The sequence below is a fragment of the Hippoglossus hippoglossus genome, chromosome 17, assembly GCF_009819705.1.
Source record: "Hippoglossus hippoglossus isolate fHipHip1 chromosome 17, fHipHip1.pri, whole genome shotgun sequence".
NCBI lineage: Eukaryota > Metazoa > Chordata > Actinopteri > Pleuronectiformes > Pleuronectidae > Hippoglossus > Hippoglossus hippoglossus.
This window is the reverse complement of record NC_047167.1, coordinates 4,807,912-4,822,274: the sequence shown is the minus strand read 5'-3', so window position 1 is coordinate 4,822,274 and position 14,363 is coordinate 4,807,912. Positions and strand designations below refer to the sequence as shown.

At 40.6% G+C, this 14,363-nt stretch overlaps 2 protein-coding genes across 2 annotated transcripts; both read right to left on the bottom strand.

Moving 5' to 3' along the window:
- Nucleotides 1-1,171: 1,171 nt before the first annotated feature.
- atpsckmt (fATP synthase c subunit lysine N-methyltransferase) lies at nucleotides 1,172-3,222 on the bottom strand. Its single transcript, XM_034613536.1, has 4 exons — nucleotides 2,759-3,222; nucleotides 1,958-2,095; nucleotides 1,755-1,805; nucleotides 1,172-1,507 (listed from the first exon to the last, which is right to left on the bottom strand). Exons 1-4 carry the CDS (start codon nucleotides 3,059-3,061, stop codon nucleotides 1,298-1,300), a joined length of 702 nt encoding a protein of 233 aa, XP_034469427.1. The 5' UTR covers nucleotides 3,062-3,222; the 3' UTR covers nucleotides 1,172-1,297.
- Nucleotides 3,223-4,187: 965 nt separating this feature from the next.
- LOC117778180 (neuropilin and tolloid-like protein 1) lies at nucleotides 4,188-14,107 on the bottom strand. Its single transcript, XM_034613534.1, has 10 exons — nucleotides 13,794-14,107; nucleotides 13,330-13,395; nucleotides 12,129-12,263; nucleotides 11,796-12,044; nucleotides 8,131-8,172; nucleotides 7,785-7,912; nucleotides 6,844-7,072; nucleotides 6,252-6,365; nucleotides 5,988-6,132; nucleotides 4,188-5,022 (listed from the first exon to the last, which is right to left on the bottom strand). The coding sequence occupies exons 1-10, from the start codon at nucleotides 13,819-13,821 to the stop codon at nucleotides 4,485-4,487; spliced, it is 1,674 nt and encodes a 557-aa protein (XP_034469425.1). The 5' UTR covers nucleotides 13,822-14,107; the 3' UTR covers nucleotides 4,188-4,484.
- Nucleotides 14,108-14,363: the final 256 nt, after the last annotated feature.

The following is a 14,363-nucleotide window of genomic DNA, read 5'->3' as shown; positions in this document are numbered from 1 at the left end:
GTCTGTGGAATAAATAAAAGAGATAATAAAGTGAATCATAAAACATATTTTCTGATGACGTGTCATTCGGTTGACCAGCAATAATATCAAAGTTCAAAGTGTTTTATATATACAGTCCTGTACAATGAAATTCTTGCTTTACCTTCTGCTACAAGCAAGTATATAGCAAGTAGGAATGAGGTGACAGACGTTTTAAGTCCACTTATCTGGCAACACTTGACACACAGACAGTGGGGGTCCCCGTGAACAAGAGGGAGGTGAAATATCTGTCACCTCTCAAGGATTTCTAAAACATATTTAATATGAGTAGGTTGTGAGTGCCTTAATAAAAAAGTAGCCAAAAATGCGCAAATATGTTTGAAGAACTGGTCACCATTTACTTCAATTGTATCGGATTTGGCTGCAACGTTGTTCACTCCTGAAAATCTGTTTTGTGGACTCAAACACTTCACCCACCCTTCCATCGGTATAGTGGTGAGAAGATAATGAGTGAATTTCCATTTTTTGGTGAACTATCCCTTTAATATGAGGCCACAGAGTTAATGCAGTGTGTAGGACAGCCTGAGCTGAGTTGACACCATGACTGAGAAGTGTGTCACATTCGGAGCCCATTACAAACCTCCTGGAACAAAACCCATAACGTGGAACACAGGTTCTACAATCAGGAGCCTGGGTAACAGAGTTTAAATAGACTCAGAGGCCTCTCTGGTGAGCCTGGTTTCTGAGTTAGAAAATGCATCATTAATTTTGTACTTTGATTCTCTAGAATTAAAATTCACTAGATTCATATTACAAATTGTTCAAACTCATATATCCAATAATTATTGTCTGAGAACTAACAACACCCTATCTGTCAGTGTGAAAAGAAAATACTACTGCTAATCCGGATCCACACCAAAATGTATTGGTTTCTTTACTGACTCATAATGCGACCTTCCACCAAGTTTCAGGGTAATCCATCCAGTAGTCTTTATAAGAAACTAACATGACACATTACAAGGTCAAACATTTAATGGGTTCTTTGCATCACCCCCCCCCCACACACACACACACACACACACAATTTCATGGAAATTGTTTCAGCAGTTTTTGTGTAATCATGCTAACAGGCAGACACATCCATTTATTTAAGGGGGATTTTTAAGTGCTTCAAACTTATCCAGCCATTTCAGCTGTATCCAAGAGCGGAAAAAAATAAAACCTCCTTTGCAGAGGTAAAAACAGGAAACAGTTCAAATTATTACAATTCCCAGTGACACCTCGCAGCGAAATCTAATGGTTTGCACTTGTCTGTGTCTCATGTGTCCTCTTGGGCTGTTGTCATTGTCTGTCTTGTCATTCCTTGTTGCAGTTGTGATTTAAACGTCTTGGCATTGTACACCCAAACAGTGTCTATGCCCTCCCCTGCAGTATGTTCAGGGACCCAGGTAGGGAAGGGGAAGCGGCAGGCCACCACCCTGGCTGAACTCGGCAACTCCCTTGCCAGCTTCAGCTCCAGCTGGTCCATCTGCAAATACAGACAGAAACAAAAGGGATATCATATAAGTACGATACTGACATTCTTTAAAACTTACATGGCGAGATTAAACATACATAAACATAAACCACAACAAACATCTCACAGGAACTACAAGGTAACTAGGAGCACTTCATAGTAAAACATTTTATATGAGCTATAAGAATTTTTTTAGTGAAATAGATTGGCACACATGGCATAAATTATATTCTAACAAAATACAATTAGAAGAACTCACCATTTGAGGGACTCCAAAAATGACAACATTGGAGTACTGAGCAAAACTGACCTGGCAAAGAAATCAGAAATAATGGGAATGATATAGATGTTAAATGTTACACCAACTCCCAGGGTATGAATATTTTTATTTCCAAAAACTGAGAGGCATGTGATCTCCAGAATACTATACTACATAATATACTGTACTATACTACTACTGACCTTCCACAAGTCAGAGATATGGAAGGAGGTGGAGGAGTGGACTCCCTCCCTCCAGGCCTTGTAGCGGGAATACCACACCAGCCAGGGGTTCAGCTCAAAGCCTGACGCCCGAAAGCCATGCTTGGCTGCTGCTATCACCTGCAAGGACAAAGGGAAATGTAATTTATCAGCTAAATCTAAACCAACTCTAATTAATTTGTACTCTTTGTATCGCCATTCTGCAGGTACAGGTACTCCAGAGCTGCAGGATTCAGATCTGACACTACTCAACTATTGTTATTACTGTTTACTGGTTTTGCTTTTATTATTAACATCATTACATGTGTAAATATCAGTCTTATTATTTACCTTATAACAACCAGTCTGACGGAGCTTAAATATGGTTACACAACTGTTACTGGGCTCTCTCTCCTCCCTCCCCCATTTCTCTACGCTCACCCCAACCGGTCGAGGCAGATGCTCGCCCACACCGAGTCTGGTTCTGCTCCAGGTTTTCTCTCCGCTGGCCCTGAAGTGGTTTCTCGTTGTGGGATGTGTTGGGTTTCTCTATAGTATTGTAATGTCTCAACTTTATTATGTAAAATGCCTTGAGATCATGTTTGTTGGGATTAGGTGCTATATACAATTAATATTTATTTTTTAAGACCCTCTGAGAACTTGTCCTGTCCTCTATGCTAACATGTGACATTATCATCAGTATATTTGAAATACATATGGCAGACAAACGTCTTTAACTCTGCTTCTCCTTGTCTATATTTTGATGTCTCTACACCCACGTGGATAAGACAACACAGCACTTACTATCCGTCCATCTCCGCTCCCTATGTCCACCAGAGAGCCTGACCTGACCCGCAGCGCCTGCAGGACATTCTCCACCTGGGCTGTGGTCGCTGGGACGAACGGGAGGCAGATCTTCCTCAGGGCCGGGGCCACAAACGGAGTTGCCACCGCGTACAGGGCGACCAGCGACCCTCCCAGCATCCCAGTGACGATGAGACCCAGGCGGCTTCTGCCCCTGCTCACTCCCCCGGCTTCACTCGCACCGGGACCCGCCGGCGGTGAGTCCACTAAGAGCTCCTGTTGTGACATGGCGCTGTTTTTCATGATCAAAACGACACACTATACAAATACACTGCAGCCGCTCATCGTGCTCAGATACAGTTCGCTGAGTGACAGTTCACACATCATAACAAACAGCACCGAATGTCCCGATGTCCTTCCATGTTTACTGCGAGAGGACCTGTGCAACGCTATAAGAAGACCGAGTGGATGAGAGCGATTAGCCAACAACAGTTCCGCTCTTCACTCTTGTCCAAGTCGGTAAGGGAAGTAAAACGGAAAGTTACTATAACCTTAATCATGCATGCCTAACACTCACCTAAATTTAACCTTAAACTTTCACCTAATCTTAAAACATTGTCTCCTTATTGACATTATGGGGACTTGCTTTTTGAACCCATAGCATTTTAAACATATTAAGGTCCCCACAACTTGAGTAACACCTGGATCACACACACGCACGCACACGCATCCATGCATTAAATAACATGCAAAGTTAAGGGGAAATAAAAGCAATATTTAATGACACAAATAAATAGAGAATCCACATAAATAAAACGTGGGACGGGGACAGTGAGTGAAAAACTGACACACATCAATACAAATCAGAAAATACACAAAATGTATAATTAAATAATGAAACCATTCACACAGCAACAGAAAAGTTCCCCTGTCATTTAATAAAATTAAGCCTGATTCCTTTCAAGCCCTCTGGGTAAACATGAACAAATATCTGTGTGTGCTGACTGATCTTTGTCTATTATAAGCTGTCCTTAAAATAGATCTAGATGCATTTTGATGAAATTATTTATAAATGTAAAGAGCAGATTATATCTAACATTTGTGAATTACAGAAGAATTATGTCCAAACTGATAGGAAACTGCAATGCATCATTGATTCACAAAATAGTTTTGAATATGATGCAGACATAAACATTTTCTACCCAGAGATGAAACTTCAAACTAAACAAGGAACAGAAAAAGGAAACAATGTGATGCAATAGAATGGGTGGAAAATGTCTCAGTGCATGCGCATTTATAAAACGCTTTGATTCTTGCTTGTGAAATACATCAGTCTACTTCAGGGCCACTATTATGCACAGAGTCTTATCGTCACAGCAGAGTAATTTTCAACATGTGCAACGGTTGCTCCTACATTCTTTGGCTGAAGGGTATTTTCACAGTCTACTGAATTCCTGTTTCATACAATTTAATAAATACATAAACTTAACATCTGTAAACATGTTATCTGTAAAGGTCAATATTCGTTTGAACAAATATACTGAAACCCCAAATTTAAAGGGAGATTAAAAGTCAGGGTTTTTAACCACAAACAAATTAAGGTGATCATCTCTTACTTATTTATCAGTTCATCCCTCTTATTTAACCCTTTCATCAATCTAAGTGCAGTTCCGTTTGTGTCGTGATTATTCTTTTCCATTTTCTTCATTTCCATGTTGCCTGCCATTCAAAAGTCGTTAGACAGTGTACGGTGGACAGTGTGATCCAGCCCTGACATGCCATGGTGGATGTGATGATGGTGCATGTGGTGCTGGCTGGTGGTGGGACCATCATCCATCATCAACTCATCCTCCTCCTCCGGTCGGTACCTGTCTCCCCCGTCCTGAGAGTAGCTATGCTTCATCACTAGGATGCTGCGTTGACCTGCAGGGGTGGTGTGGTGGGAGAGGCGCGGCGACTGTTGGCTCGGCATCACTGGCGGCAATGGCGGCACATGAGCCCCCCCGTCACCGGCAATGTTGGCATCCCTCATGCTTAGGCTGCTGCGGCTTCCATGTACACTGCCGTGCATGCTCCCATGCTGGGAGCCACAATGGTGGTCGCGAATACATTTGCTTGATGAGCGGCGGAGCTTGTGGAACTTCTCAAAGTCCTCAGCCAGGGCAGCGTCGGTCAGGTCGCCGGATGGGGCACGGCGCAGAGTACAGAGCTCGTAGTGTGGAGGCTCGAAACCGGGATGGAGGAGGGCAGGGTCAAAGTCATCTCTGAGGATAAGTAGAGGAATGAAGCGTATGCACATATGCCAACACAAACAATACGGATTCAGTAAATTCTCAGTCAAGCGCAACAAAAAGTTGACAATATAAATGTTTCTCCAAAGGCTTTTAAACCCCAAATGGACTGTGGATGTACGGTATTTAACCACACAATGACACATACAGAGGATTTATTGAATCCAGCAAACTGTTCATTGAATCAGAATCCTTTCTAATCCCTTAGAAATCATTTCACTATGATAAAATCGATAAAATTTGCCTACTAATTTTGTCTCTCACTGTCAGGGAGAAGTGTATTTCAATATTTAAATTAACTGCCCTCTTATTCATGTTGCATTTACCCACACAATGAACTAGTTACACTGGCAACACAAGGTTGAGGTCGTGCCCCTATCAAATAAGACTTTTGCACTGGAAATATCTGGAGCTGCTTTACTGATTTTCTGCCACTTGGGGGAAGTAGCAAAGGTTACAATAAAAACACCACCGACACATTATCGCCTTATAAAGTTGCTAAACGTGTTAGCTGCCTATTTTCAATTCCAGCAGACATGGAGCAACATTAGCTTTTTATTTTCAGGCCCCTTGACAAATCTAAGTGCATTATAGGTTCTCTTTCTCACTCTTTGTGGATCTCCACCAACCCCAAATTCAGACTTTATGACTTTCAAAGTTGTTGGATTTGCTCCGAACTTCACTCTACATAATTTGCTGTCTTGTGATTGGGAGTCTTGCAGTCGTTGTGAGATCATACTACACGACTGACTGGCAACAGTAAGTTTCCCTGCATATGCCATCTTGTTGTGCATTCTTTCCTCACAATCTCAACTGTCAAAATGAATTGTTTATACCAGCAGGTGATTAACATGTTGGGTATTTTAGCATCCATGGATATTTTATTTGTAAGAAATGCTGTAAGCATGACATTTCAAAGTGCTGTTTAAAGATCTCACCTGCGGATAATGTATTTCTTGCGAGGCTGTTTGATCTGGATGATGACAGAGATGACGAGCAAGATGACAACCAGACCACAGGTCACTGTAATAATGGCGATGTTCGTGTTATCCAGCGTGTCCAGGATGCTGGCTTTCCTCTTCTCTGGTTAGAGAGATACATAGAAGAAAAAAAAGGTTTTAAGCTCATCCACAGGAACAGAATGTGTTGCAAATACATGATATGAGTAGAGGCGTGTTTCTCAGCCTGTGTGGCCAACGTACCTTTACAGTGATTTTCATCCCAGGGGTAAACACAGTTCTGGATGCCATTGCAGACCAGTGTTTGGTTGATGCACATGTTGCTATGGCAAAAGAAAGTGTCTCTTTCACACGGAGCTGTAAAACATTAGGAAGGTAATTTAGATTAGATGTTGTATACACTAAATACATAATTTGGTGACTTGGGCAATTGACTGCTTCGTTCTAGTAATTTGACTCCCATGGTCATTGCTGTTCATTGTTATAATAACAATTCCATGGCACAGCAAAGTATTTTTAATCATCCATTATTACCTTATAAAGTTGTTATGGGGACATTTGCATAGATATAAAGCAACTTTACCAATTTGAAGTTGTTTTTCTGGCCACCTGAGAAATGGAACTCCAATGTTCACTGTCCTTTTAGGTTTCTTTGGTCAGCTCCGAGGGTAAATATATATAAACAAGAGAAGCAAACAAAATGTCCTCCCTCCCTCTGGAGGTGCTATCTGGTTGTTGTTGTGACTTCCACCGGTCCTCGATAGATGAAACACATTTGCTACAGAGAGCGCGCTGCGACTCAGATAAAAACAAACTGTGAATTGGATGCACTCACGCTCGTGGAAAGTTGTGAAGAGGATCCTGAATTTGCTTTTTCTGCTCCCCTCGTCTGCCCACAGCCTAACCACGCCCACAGAGGACACCAGCATGACATCGTTGGCCACCGTGGAGCAGAACTTATTCTTCAAGTGCTCGACCGAACTGCTGCCGTCGTAGATGGCAACAAAGTTACGCTTGCATTCATTCGAGTTGTGCATCTCGTACTCCAGAAAGCGCATGTAGATCTGTTGGGGAGAAGAATAATCAGGTTAAGCTGCTGTGAATGAGGCAGGTTTTGAAAGCATTTGCACTTTTCACATCGGCTCATCCATCATGCTAAGATTTATTTTTTCTTCTAATGTTCATTATATGAATGTGTCACCTATTTATGCAAACAACTAACTGCTGCATTCTCATCCAGTGGTGTTAACAGACACCACAACTATCCCAGTTAAAACATGAGCATGTTAACGCTTAGTATAAAATAAAATAAAACACATAGCCACTTATAAATAAAAGTAAAACATTAATTTAGTTATAAAATAAATAAATATCTATATATTATTATAAAAGACGAAAATAAATTTTGATTCACAACATGCGATACAAATGTAGCATCAACCTACAATTCTCAAAAGGCAGATAAGTCCCTTGACCCATTTTCTTTATTACATTTTATTGAAAAAACATGATTCTTTTTTCATAAAAGCGTGAATGTAAAAAGATTCATTTGTGAAACAAAACCATCTGTTACAAATAAATATAAACAAATATATCTGTTTTTATACTCTTTTGTGTCAAAGGTTGTTGTAGTATTCTGCGAGGACATAATTGTGTTTGGACAAAGATAAGTATGTGCCTCCGTAAACCATCTGAAACTTGAATTCATCTCATGGTCAAAAAGGAACAAATCACAACTGACAATTGCAAAGAAAAAGCTGTTGGACAGATCCAGACCTTAGCTCTGGGTGGAGCCTTGATGTACCACCTGCAGTCCACAGCCTCCGTCTGCTGCACCTGGGCGTCCCTCGCTATCTGTACCGACTCTATGAAGCCCTCTGGACCGCTCAGCTCAAAATCACAGACTGTGGAGGATAATGTGTTAAAGTTATCAGTTTGGAAACTATAACATTTCACTGCTTGTAGGAAACAGTACAAAGAGTTAGGGTAATATTGTCCCTTCAGCAAAGACAGGAAAAAATAAAAACACATGCAATATAGGTAATCAGGTAGACCATTTATGAAAACTATGAAATTTGTCACGTACATGACAATGACATCATATTAAACATTGAATACTCACATGGCAGAGCTGGCAGTGCTCCAAGCCCTTTGAACTCGGGATCTAAAAGTACAAAACAGTAACGAGACAAATCAATATAAGTAACATTTACTCAAGTCTTTCCACAATTCGGAGGAAACATTTATAATATATTTCAAAAATATTTGGTCCCACAATAAAACTATTTTAAATTAAGTCTCCATATATACTGTTGAGACAAAATGCATATCACGATTTATCAATGATAAAAGAGATGTGTTAAAATGTGTAACTGTAAATTATATAATCTATCCATCACTATTTCTAAGATACCTGTGTGTGGTTTACACATACGTGCATGTAGTACGAAGAGATAATGTAATTATACTTATCATGCTAACAGCATATCTTATCTTATCATACCAAATTATTATTATTAAAATAATCATTATTATTTACATTATTTTGTATTATTATTATCATTGTATGTGTCTAAATCTGTTCTTGACCATTTTGTTCACAGGTTGATGCCAAATTCACCGTAACTAATTTTATTGCAGAAAGGGGGAGAGATAAAAACAGAATCTCTGACCTTGGATTATTGGGTTAAGTACACATAAAAAAATAAAACCACACACAAAAAATAACAATATTTAAAGACATATTGCAAAGCAAAATAAAAACACAGCTGGTCACTATTTACATAATCTACATTCCTTCTGCCCTCATTCAAACTCTCCTGAAACCCGGCTGCTCTTCATCAAAAAGGAAAACCACGCATATGCACACACACGCACACACACACACACGCGCACACACAAACACACACAAACGCACGCATGCGCACACGTACACGCACAGCCTCAGAAAGGGAAAAAATATTTTGTACTAAACCTTTGTGCTGATGAATCTACTTGCTAGGTGGATTATAAATCCTGATATATCAGCTTAGTTCAGGACAGATTAGGCTCCAGCAGAGATGACAATCTAGTGGTAAAAATATATATTTTTTGTTTTGAAAATTCTCCTGCAAGAGCCCAGACTGACATTTTGTAAAGTGAAATTCTGCACATACCAAAAATACAAAACACAGTATACAAAAAGGGAAAATGTAGTTCTCACGGAGGCAATGGGAAATGGAGCACAAGGGCTTTTTGAATAAAATGTATCTAAAAACTATGGTATCTGACATCTTGAGAACATTTTTATGAAGGGTATAACGCGGCACATGTGGTCAGGTATGATGTAAGATGAACAGGTGCAGGACTCAACTGAGGCTTAAATCAACAAGGATTCTTATTAATCCTCTCGTTTCTTAACCGTTTCTCCTTCAGGCTCGGACAGATTATCAACATTCTGTGTGTGTGTGTGTGTGTGTGTGTGTGTGTGTGTGTGTGTGTGTGTGTGTGTGTGTGTGTGTGTGTGTGTGTGTGTGTGTGTGTGCTTGTTTTTGTTGCCTATTTAGGACCTTTTCCAGCATTAACACTGACCTTGTCAGGAACAGAACAACTCATGGAGTAACATTTCTGAGGTTCTGATGATGGTTAAGGATAAAATGTGAATTGTGGGTAGGTTTAGGTAAGGGGTTTGGCATGAAGTGGTTAGGGATAAGGTTGTGGTTGTCAAAAATGAATTGAAATCAATACAAAGTTCAAAAACGGATAGCTGAGCAAACTGTGTGTGCGTGTGTGTGTGTGTGTGTGTGTGTGTGTGTGTGTGTGTGTGTGTGTGTGTGTGTGTGTGTGTGTGTGTGTGTGTGTGTGTGTGTGTGTGTGTTGCAATAATGCATTCCCATACAATCCCGTAAACTGAGTGACAAGTTGTGTGTGATACTTTCCAAAAAAAAAGAAAACTGACATGCACCGACAAACTTGAGCCCTCCAGCAACTTAAACACTTGGTAAGGACTCACAAGAGTGTGCAGTCTAAAGAATCCCTCAAAGAATAAAGGTATAATCTAGAGAGGCTCAATCATAAATAAAGAAGGAAAGAAAGATAGAAATAAATAAAAATGTAAAGATGCCTGAATGATGGACGGATGGATGGCTAGACAGAGGGATGTACTTTAATCTTTGCCTCTCGTCAGTGTAGGTGGCCTATAAAATCTGCTGTTAATAAAGCCTCTGCCTCGGACTCCCTTAAGCTGCTACTGCGGCTCAGCGCTGACAAGCTGAATTCCCCTGAAAACAAGCTTTCATTAACTCTTGTGACTGAGGAAACGAGTGTGTGTGTGTGTGTGTGTGTGTGTGTGTGTGTGTGTGTGTGTGTGTGTGTGTGTGTGTGTGTGTGTGTGCGTGTGCGTGTGCATGTGTGCATGCGTTGGAAGAAATGCTCCCCTCCTCTTCCCTTGTCAGTTGCATCTGGTGCGCCTGCACTACAAATGGAAATGAGAGAACATTCCCAGCAGTGTGCAACCAGATCATTATTAAAGTTTCGATATGCAACTTTTTGACATCACATGTGCAAACTAGATGAACTACATCACATGTTGTAAACTGTCCGATCGGTTCCTCTGTGGCGCTGATACTTTACTACAGTGTGTCACTGGAAACACAAGTGTCCAGTGTGGGGTGCAAAGCTGTGTTAGTGTGTGTTATGGGTAAATGGGGCCAAAGACAGGAAGGGACAGACTGTGTAAAAAATGTAGCCGGTTTCCCAATGTGGGAGCCAACAATGTCAAACTCACAACAGGATAGTGGATTAGGAGAGAGTGCCAAGGAGAGGAGTACAAGGCTTAGAGACGTAGTAATACTCTAAACATCCGCAGCCCCAGCCAGACAGAGCAGCAGCTGGTACAAGAATATACGTAGCTGGGATGCAAAAATATGTGGGAAAAACTGCAGAAAAACTGCGGTTTCCTTTCACCAAAACCGACTAGAGAGAGTCTCCTCCCGACATGTTGTTGTAGAGCAACAAAGTCTGTGCAGGGGCAACGTTTATCTCCACAGAGCACTTTTTATCTACAACTCTTAATCTATCATCCTCATAACCCAACTGAAATAAACCACAATTACAGTTAATTCTATGTAAGGACAGTTTTACAGTATGCCCTTGGTCAATAGGTTCTACTAAAACAATGCAGTTTTTTTTGCTTTATGATCATTATATTCAGGGTTTTCATGAAAATGTTTTAGACAAATGTTGAATCATCTACATGGTCCTTTTGGCTGATGTAGCTTATGGTGCTGTTAAAAAGACTTTGTCTATATATGTGTATTTTATCCACTCTGTTTGCATGTTATGCATCCATCCTTCTATCCATCCATCTTTCTATCCACCCACACATATTACATTCACTCTGTTTGCAGTTTATGCAAATATATGTATGTATTTTTCCTATACTACTAGGGTTTTTCCATCAGCCAGGGCAGGACCACTTTATCTGCGCTGTGCCGAGCCAGGCCAAGCTGTGATGAGCCAAGCCGATGAAATGAATTTCCACTACAGCCACATCTCTACAAATATGTTAATGCTTTCACATATCAATATTCTAAACTACAGCAACAAAAGGTTCATCACGATGTTTTATATACAGCGGCCGTTTGGTTTATTTTAAAAATAAATATGTTGATTAATGCAGCATTGAAAAACCATCTTCATTCTCTTAACCGCCTGAGCCTCCTTTTTGCCTTTTCTTTATAACTGATACAAAATTGATATGTTCAGAAAGTCAATTTGATTCTTTGACTTTAATCTCCCATCACTCACCTTGTGTGAAGTTATACCGGGCCGAGAAACCAGTGGCCTCCAGTTCACCATCAGCCACAAACTTGATGTACAGGTACCTCCCACTGGACCGGACGTACGCAGGACTTTCCTGCCCACAGTAGCGACCAATGATGGGCGAGAAACCAAAGGGCCCATCGCGTACCTCGATGTGGTCGAACTTACACTCCCAGGAAGGTTCGATGGAGTACTTCTCATCGAAGAATAAGTCAATGCACTGTCGAGGAGCGGCTGAGGGAGGAGGAGAGATTGAAAACAGTTGAAGAGAGGATTGGAAAGTGAGTAAGGGCTAAAAAAAACAAAAGAAAATCTCACCTTCTATTATGTAGACACATTCCCTCTCAGCTGGGTATTTCTCAGGGTAGTTGGGTGAGGTGAAATACCCTCCATCAGGCTCCTTTAACCAGGTGCCACACTTCCCAGCTGGGGTCACACCTGAGTTGTTCTTCACTTCAACAGATGAAAAGTCTCAAATGAAAGGTAGTAAGAAGGTTTGTAACACACTGTATCAGTATCAGTCCACCAAGTCTCATTTTGTGGATATGTGACATTTGACCTACTGGTGCAGTGCCTGTTGTAAACATTTGGGCTGGTTGTAGTGATGCTGGCTGCAGTTTTCTTTCTAAAACTGTAAAAGTGACCTGCAGTAATTGGGCTGCGGCAGGTACCTGCTGCTGGACTCGGTCCACAGAACCCTGAGGCCGGTGAAGCTCGACTCAATACACAGAACCCCAGACTGGGAAATAGGTTGTCATAGCTGTTGTCGTAAAAGCATCTCATGAAGTGACCCGCACCCGTTGTGAATGTGAACAGTGCAGTTACAACGGGTGTGTCGATCAACAACGTCACTTTATGAGTTCACTCTCTGCTGCTACAGAGGTAATTCAAATGTATTAATATAGAACGTATCATATGTCCACATTGCACGAAATTCAAAAACTTTTCAACACCTCCTGGGGCCATTACAATACACATGGCAAATGTGAAGCTAAAAAGATTCGCGAGAATGATTATTGAATTAGTAGGTAGATGTTAAGATGACATCAGGAGGATTTTAATTACACATGTATAAACATATATACGTATACAGATAGACAGTACATATATATATACTGTCAAATTACAGAGGTATAAGTCATAGCTAGAACTAGGACTGCAGCCAATTATGACTGGAAAATACTGGGTTATCTCAAGATTTAAAAAAAATCATATCAGTTGATATCAATAATTATCACAATGCATGTCACAATATGATTCCTCTTAAGTTTATAGATATTTGCTCCTGAGTGAATGTTGTTGTTTTAATCTTTTCTTTATGAACAGAGATGATAAAATATCAATATTGAACTATTGTTATATTGCGATTGGTAAAACATTTATTGTAATAATTATTGATATTAATTTGATCCCCGGCCCTACAACTAATGATAAGTGTCTAATCATTAGCTGCTCAAGTTGGCTTTAACCTTAAATGACTAAAGGTGAGGGATGGACAGTAGAACTTGTGATGTGATACCTTGAGCTTTTGTTTTGGTAGCCGTGGCACCAGACAGCTGCGTTGAGAGGAGGCTTGCTGCTAAAGCTGAGAGGAGAAGGGGATTTTTGTCAGATGTGCCTGTACATTTAAAACATTAAATAACAATGATTAATTAAATAGTACTACTCGTACTCTATCTCACATCTGGAAAATGTCAGGAGATCATCCGGAGTTCAGTGCATGTTTGAAAGCAGCTATACTCACAATTATTTACTAACAAATTTCTTTTTTAATTGTTTAAGCTTTTCTGAAGTGCACAGCGTGCTTCAACAGGGAAAGCGATACAGCTAACAGTAAACAAGGAAACACTCAAATGTGCACCGTACTTTAAACCCCCCCCCCCCAACCCCGCGATTTAGAAACAATAAAATATAAATCCGTTTAAGATTATTTGAACACAAATGCTATAAGTAAGTTAAGAAACATGTTTCCACTGAACTTACCGATGTGCAGCAGAAGTTTTTGCACCATTTCTGTTTCCTGAGGATGAGCAGCTCCGTCTCACATATTTCCATTAAACCGTCTTTTTGACTTAAAAATGTTCAGTCAGTTCGCGCGTCCCACGTTTATGGGGCAGACATGTGTTGTTCGGTCCACCAGTCCCTCATCCAGTCGAATACGTCAAATCTGACAGCGACGAGTTGGACCTGTCCATCCCACTGTGTGTGTCTGTCTCCCCGGGAGGTCGGGGGATTACAGTCCGGTCCTCAGACCTCCACAGTCCCTGCTCCACCTTCAGGCTGCACATTAATCCTCTCTCAAGATACAGACCAGACCTCATTCATAAAGCTGCTCTGGGTGCGTGTGTGTGTGTGTGTGTGTGTGTGTGTGTGTGTGTGTGTGTGTGTGTGTGTGTGTGTGTGTGTGTGTGTGTGCGTGTGTGCGTGTGTACATCCCATAGTACCATTGTCCCAGCTGCAGCTTCTTTTCGATTTTTTTTTTTTTAATTAAATTTAAATTATTTTTAAGTTTACAGTTAATAATATGATAATAACAATAAAATAAATAGTATA